Source organism: Arachis hypogaea, chromosome 7 (genome assembly GCF_003086295.3).
Source record: "Arachis hypogaea cultivar Tifrunner chromosome 7, arahy.Tifrunner.gnm2.J5K5, whole genome shotgun sequence".
NCBI lineage: Eukaryota > Viridiplantae > Streptophyta > Magnoliopsida > Fabales > Fabaceae > Arachis > Arachis hypogaea.
Genome location: NC_092042.1, coordinates 55,820,048 through 55,827,818, shown reverse-complemented (window position 1 = coordinate 55,827,818; position 7,771 = coordinate 55,820,048). Strand labels below are relative to the sequence as shown.

At 32.7% G+C, this 7,771-nt stretch overlaps 1 protein-coding gene across 1 annotated transcript; it reads left to right on the top strand.

Annotated features, from left to right (window-relative positions):
* Positions 1–481: 481 nt before the first annotated feature.
* Positions 482–2,035, top strand: LOC112703133 (uncharacterized). The gene is made up of 2 exons (XM_025754456.2): positions 482–1,049; positions 1,347–2,035. Exons 1-2 carry the CDS (start codon positions 936–938, stop codon positions 1,788–1,790), a joined length of 558 nt encoding a protein of 185 aa, XP_025610241.1. The 5' UTR covers positions 482–935; the 3' UTR covers positions 1,791–2,035.
* Positions 2,036–7,771: the final 5,736 nt, after the last annotated feature.

Sequence of the window (7,771 nt, the reverse complement as noted above, 5' to 3'; positions counted from 1 at the left end):
TTTTTATTCAAATAATTAATTATATATTGTAATATTAATAAAAATAATAATATGGTAATTTAACAGTACATTAAAATTAATTTTTTTATCATAAAATTTTAAGCCTAACAATTTTTAATAATCTTGGTTAGTATTTAACTAGTACAAATATTAAATTATTTTTAATAAATAAATTAAATTATCTTCAATAAATAAATTTTATTAATTTATATAGATAAATTGTGATAAATATAAATATAAATTATGTTAATATATGTGTATAAATTTTAATAAATATAAATATAAATTATATATTTTATGTATATAAATTTTTATAAATATAAATATAATTATTATTGACTAAATATTAATATAAAATGATTATATTTACCGTAACATTTTTGTTTCTTTTTTTTATGAAGTTCTAGCAAATTAATATGATAATTTATAACAGGAGAAATTAACACCAAATGATTATAAATAAGAATGAGAATAATTAATACTGGAAATCCGTTTGATAATTATGATACATAGTATTTGATTTAAAAGCAATAAAATTAAATGGCAACCTTTTGTTTGGTCAACATGGTAAAGGAGTCGCAATGACACATTCAATCCATGGGCAATTGGACATAGCTAGTAATAGCAGATAGAATCATAGAATTGCTAACCATTAACCAAACAAGCATACACATACACCTTTCCAGGGTTTAACCGTGGTTCAAATCCAGTGGGGTATAGCCGTAAGCCGTGTATATCTCGTATAGGAGCCTCAGTCGGTGGAGATTATTGGTAACCCTAGTTAGTTAAGTAATCACCATCCTCATTCCCTGGCCTCCTCTATAAAAAAAGACCATAGGCGTACCAGTTTTTCTTCGTGCCCTCTTTTCAAGGTGGATTCTCGATAATCCTCCTTCCCTTTTTCCCTTTCTGTCAGTTCTAGGGTTTCAACTTCCATGGCTTCCGCAGAAATTGAGTACCGTTGCTTCGTTGGTGGGCTTGCCTGGGCCACCGACAACGAAGCCCTCGAGAAAGCCTTCTCTTCCTTTGGCGAGATCGTCGAATCGAAGGTCCGTTTGTCGCAGGGATCGGATCTCACACGATTCGGATTTGGATTTTCTGATCTGATCTGTGCTCTCTGACTCTCATCTGTTTTCCGTTACTTGATCTATGATACTTGTGTTACTATAATGATTCTTTTATTACTCACACCAATCGGTACGTTCATCTTCATCTTTGTTTCAAAGGCGAAGATCGATCGGTTTTTTCTTTTTTTTTTTATCGTTTCTATTCATCTCCTCTGGTGCTGGATTTTTGAATTCGAAGGTGAGCTAGATCTGAAGAATTTGCTTGATTTTCTTGTTCAGGTTATCAATGATCGTGAGACTGGAAGGTCGAGGGGTTTCGGATTTGTAACCTTCGCCACAGAGCAGGCCATGAGGGATGCCATCGAGGGGATGAATGGCCAGAACCTTGATGGCCGTAACATCACTGTCAACGAGGCGCAGTCCCGCGGTCGGGGCGGTGGCGGCGGTGGCGGTTACGGTAGCGGTGGCGGCGGTGGTTATGGTGGTGGTGGTGGTTACAGCCGTGGAGGAGGAGGAGGAGGAGGTGGATATGGAGGCCGCCGTGAAGGCGGAGGTGGTTACAACCGCGGCGGAGGTGGTGGAGGCTACGGTGGTAACGGTGGTAATGGTGGAGGTGGCTATGGAGGAGGTGGTTACGGTGGTGGGCGGGACCGTGGGTACGGAGACGGTGGATCTCGTTACTCAAAGGGGGGTGGTGCTTCTGATGGAAATTGGAGGAATTAGGATTTCGTTTAGAGATTAGTAGTTTGATGAAAAAGCATGGGTGGTGGTTTTTTATTTGAGTATGCGGGTTCATGGTCTTTAAAATTTGCTCTTGGTTTCTGGTTTGATTCTCTGTTATGGTTCTCGTTGCTCCGTGGTTCTCGTTTTTGACCTTTGAATTTGTGTACTACTGGTTGTTCATAAACAATCCCATCACATATGAATAGTCAGATCAATTATAACCCTGAGAGGTTTTACCGTCTTTAGTTTTTATTTTCATTTTTTTGGTTTATTTTGTACATCAATATTTCATGCTGTCAGGTTTTGGTAACTTTTGATAACAGCAAGCAACTATTATCTCAGGACTCAGGATAAAGAATACTAATAATTGAAAGATGAGATAACTAAATTATTCGTTATTACTAATTAGTAAAAAATTATTCGTTATTACTAATTAGTAAAAAATTATTCAATTATAATTATTAAAATATTATTTCAGCCGAGGAAATGTTTGAGGTTATGGAGAATTTATTGTTTTTGGTAAATTCTTAATTATCAAGGTTTAAAGGCATTTTTTAATTATTAATATCTAAAAATATAGATTAAAAATATATTTTAATAATAAATAATAAATAATAAATAATAATAAAGAATAATAATACCAGATTAATGATTAAAAATAATAAATTTTAATAATTTTTAGATAATTTTTAAAATATTTAATTTAAAAATTTGATTTAAAAAAAATGTAAAACTCTTTTCGTTACTCAAATATCGGCAAAATCAATTGCATGGCACTACTCTGCAGCTACAGTGATAAAAATAGATTGTAAGTTACGATTTTTTTTTTAGTATTTTAATTTAAAATAATCAGTTTTTTTTTTTTGTGTAAAATGTTCACTTACTATTAAAACATATTTGAATAGTCACCGAAAAAAAAAAGCATATTTGAATATGTAAAAAATCAGGAGTAAGAAAGAATTTAGGAGTGTCATCCTTTCATATGAAAAATCTCGTAATTCATGTACCATTTCGACATAAAATGGCCAGCTTCTAGAATGATGACGTAAATACGAAATAATGGTAACAACGACATAATTATTGAATTCAATCTCATCTTTCATTCATTTTGGAATTATTTCAATTTTGTCCATATACTTAATAAAAGTGATTTATGGTAATTCTTAAGATATTGAGCTTATTTGGATAAATTTTTAAGAAATTTTTTTTGAGTTATATTTTTTAAAAAGATCTTATGAAAAAGTAAAAGTAATTTTATATTTGAGTATCTTATATAAAAAAATTTTTTTATTTATCAATTATGTTTGAATATAATAAAATAAAATAAAATAAAAGTACTTTTTTATTTATTTATTACATAAAAAATATCAATTATGTTTGAATATAATGAAATAAAAGTACTTTTGTTTATTTATTACATAAAAAATATATTTTTTTATGAAAAAGTTTTTATTAGTACTTTTACTTTTACTACTAAAAATTTGCCAAATATGCTAAAAAATAAAAAAAATCTTTTTTATTAAAAATTTTTTATCAAAATAATGGTACCCAAACAAGTACATTGTATAGTGATGGATTGATGATGTAGTTGGACGAAAGTAACGTTAAAAGTTTTTAAATTTTTAATACATTAGTGTCATTATTCTTCTGTCTCATACGAAATCTCTTCTCTTTATTTTCTTGCATGGTGTCATTTTGAGAGGGTTTTCTCTAACGTTCTCACTAAAAAAAGCAATCTTAGTAAAAATTTTGTCGTATACAGAGTTATCTAGAAAAAAGCATTTACGAGTACCAAAATACAAAGGAGAAACATCATATTTACTTTGTATTGTACTCTATTTTTTATCATTGTTATTTTTTTATGTTTTGGATTGCTGAAATTCATTTATTCTTTTTTTATTATTATGTGTGTTTTGGCTATTAGTTTGAGTTAGGTTTTGGTTTATTTGATGTTGTTTGAATTTTTTTTTTGGTTCAGTCTGATGATGTTTATCATTGTTGGAATGTAGTGAAAAAAGAAGTTCTGTATGTATGTTGTTAGACTTAATGATTTAATGTTGGGTTAGAGTTTGGTTTAGTTATTATACATTCTTGGTTTACCATGCCTTATATTGGTTAGATTTTTTTGTTTGTTTGAAGAGGATAATATTGATTATCAATTGTTGTTTGCAAATGGATGTGATTACTATTGTGTATCACTATAAAGAAACATTTGTGACAAATGTGGATGGTGTTGTATCATACTTCATGGACCATGCTTCTGAAATGTCTGGGCTTAATCTGGACCTACTAGATGTGTTCTTTATTACAAACTACTACAAATAATTTGGGTATGATAAGGTGGAATGTTGTTGGTGGTTAGTTTTCATTTCCCAATAAACCAATGGAGATTGATTTAAGAGAAATCAATACTAATGCCAAATTCTTGGAGATGTGTTTCTATGCTGAAAAAAAATAATAGATGAATGCATGTGTACTATGAGTATGGAGTTTCTGTACCAGAGTATTTCAAAGAACTACTATCTAAAAAAGATAAGGAGGTGGTGATTGAAGTCCCTACTTATCCACTCCAACTAAGAATATGATAAATCTTTAGGGCCATACCCCCTAGGAACAACCTCATCCCCACCTAGATTCCAACCCCTACTCCACCCATCCTAACGAGCAATTCTATCCGTACTCCACCCAACACAACTAATAGTCTGAAACAAGAACCCTTCCAACAACCGATTCAGACCCTATTGCCAAATCTACTCTAAAGTCAGTAACCAATTCACAATCGGTTAGAGTGTCTCAACTCAAAAGTAGCTCCAAGAACAAACCTATGCCTACTCCAAAGGTGGTAAAGAAGAAGGGATTATCATCAAGAAAATATGTGAAAAAGGAGAAAAGAAGAATGAAAAAGATGTTGCCGTGGGACTAGGAGGTTGCGACTGCCAGAGTCATGGTGGCTGCACTTCGCCGAAAAAGAGCCACACAAATCTGGGTTGCTGAGGCTGGGAGCAGAGCTTGAAGGTAAATAGAGATGGAGAAAGGAAGAGAAGAAGAAAGGAAGGAGAGAGAGAGAGAGAGAAAGTGTGACAGTGGTCGCATTGGTTGCTGGACAGAGATGGTGGAAGGGGTGGGGTTTGGGTTTTAGGTGAGTTGGGCGAGGAAGACGAGAGAAAAGGGAATGGGGGTATATGGCACGATAGGGTTTCTATTCAAATTCATGCCCTGTTCAATGAGTGTGCTGTGTGCGTACGCAAACAGGCCCATACATACGCACGCTAGGGCAAAATGCAAAACACAATTTAAAAACACCTTTTCAAAAACACACAAAAATGGCATTTCTCCTACGCCAACAGCAGCGATGCTATTAGGGGCAGCACAAACACATTCAACAGTCACAAACGGCTATAGTCCCTCAAAACCTCAGAAACACCGTCCAAACAACAAAATTGTTCAAAAATTATTTCAAAAAATGTTTTGTGACAGACAAAAGGAAATAAAAAACTCCCATAATCAATAAACATTCCCAATTATTTTCAAATACCATTCAAAACAGCCAAGACTACAAATGAAAGCTCATAAAAGCACAAACCTTGATAAAATTCAAAGAATAGAAGGGCACGTCAAACAGCAAAGTCACGGACGATCCTCTTCACCAAGAACTCTTTCAAACAAACTAAAATAAAGAAAATCTTCAAGAAAACCAAAAGCAGTTGTGAAACAAACAAAGAAAGAAAATGAGGGAGTCTTTGCAATGAAGGGAGCAAGGGAAGCGCTTCGAAAATGAGAAAAAGAGAAGAAGAAGAATGTGAAGCATTTTATAAGGGAAAAGGGACAAAATAGTCATTTCAAACCCCTCTTTAAAAATGTGCACGGATCCTAAGGAAACTGCTGTGTAACGCTTGCCCCTCATTTAAAGAGTCAACATTCAAAATCTCAAAACACATCGAGTACCCGACCTCTTGAAGGCAGTGTACCTGACGTCATAATTAAAGCCATAAAATGCTTGAACCCAACCTCCTGAAAGTTCGGACTCAAATAGGGCCACTGTTCATACCCTGGCCCCAAACACAAAAGTCAGGCCTAATAAGGATGAAAGGTCCACCTAAGAGGGTGGCCTCTACCGCATACCTGACCTCTTCAAAGAGGTTGGATACGATGAAAAGGGGTAGCTTATACTTATCTAAGTAAGTAACTGCCTCCCCGAATCTCTCCAACTATCTCTATCTTCCTTGAAAAATAGATCCTAACAAACTCTTAAGATAAAGGGAACAATTATCCATCAATAAAGGTGGAACTACTTCAACAAAGGTGGTCAAACAACTTTACTATAAATACACTGACACCCCTCAAGTATATTCACGTTCTAATCTACTAAAAATTTGTTTAAAGCCATTGCTAACTTAAGTATCGGAGTCTCTTGCAGGTACCACCCCCACCTCTTCACGAGAAATTCGGACAGCGGCACCTCGGCACCGGAATAAGTCGGACGCTGCCTCAGAAGAAGTTTGGACTTCACGTCTAGGCCAGATCACCGATTCAGATAACCCTCATTACAACAACAACAACAACAACAACAATAACAACAACAACAATAATGATAATGTTAACGAATTATAGCTCAAATGACTTAGTCTCTCCGTTTTTACCTAGAGATCTTGAGTTCGAGTTTCATTCTTAACTTTGAAAAATAATAATAATAATAGCAGTAGTAGTAGTAACATTTATCATGCAAGTAAATAAAAAAAATAATAGGGAGACAAGGACAATATTAATCATGCGAGTAACAGTTTTCCAAGAGGATACTATAAATTAAACGGTAATTAATCTAATAAATCACTGGGAATTCGGGGGGTAAGAAAATAAAAATGATTGGACCACCAACATATTTATGGTGCAAGCAGTCCAAGCATTGGTTTTATATATCAAAACAATAAGGATATACATAATAAATTAATATCAGAAATCATATGGTATACTCGGTAACATCAAAAAATAAATAAATAATGGAGACGAATGTACATTTATCATGCAAGTAATAGTTTTCCAAGCGGAAACAAAATAATAGGAACACCAACGTATTTATGGACCAATCAATGCTTTCATTCATCAATAACATTAGGGATATAAACTAAATTAATAAGGGATTTGTTATTTGTATCCTAAAGACATCGATTAAATATATTATACAAGAAAATATTTTAATATTATTTATTATAAAAATAAATTTTTACACATTTTTAATATATTAAATATATCAAAAATATTAAAATAGTTTTTTATGATATGTTTGTTTTGTCAATTTTTAATAAATCGAAAATGATTTGATATCTAATGGTCTGAGAGCGAAATCTACTCCTCTTTGTGAGTACCAATTTTTTCAAATTACATCAAATACCTTTCAAGCAAACAGAAACTTAAGGAAATCTGAAAACATAAATAAAAGACTTTGAAAATAAATTGACTAAATTTAAAATGAATTGTATTGAATTTAAATAAAATAGTAAAATGCCTTCGATTAGATAAAAGGACTTTTGAATTGAAAATAAAGTACTGAAACGTAAAATTAAACAAGGAAATTAAATGTTGCTTGAAAGATAAATTTGCAAGAAAAGTAAAGTTTGCAAAAATATAAATGAAAAGTAAAAACAAGTGGAAGGAACCCTACATAAAATTAACTTAAAGCAGACTCAGTAAGTCATTGGGATGTAAGTGTGCGTGAGTAATTTCTGAAACGAAGTTCCAACCCTTTTACCTTCGAGCATTCTCAATAAAATCGCGTTGCAAGTATAGTTCTAAACTGACATACAATCCTCGGTCAACGTTTAATTTGTTTGTCACAATGCAAACCAATAAAAATAACCGAAGTGTTTAAACCTCGGGTCATCTCTCAAAGAGATTGCAGGGAAGTGTACTTATTATTGGTTGTAAAAAAGTATTTTTGGGGTTTTTGAATGATGAACAAGGAATGTAAATAACAAGAAAATAAA

Coding starts and splice junctions, on each gene's coding strand:
- LOC112703133 (XM_025754456.2), top strand. CDS start 936: ATGGCTTCCGCAGAAATTGAGTACCGTTGCTTCGTTGGTGGGCTTGCC. Junction 1,050..1,346: donor GCGAGATCGTCGAATCGAAG/GTCCGTTTGTCG, acceptor TTTCTTGTTCAG/GTTATCAATGATCGTGAGAC.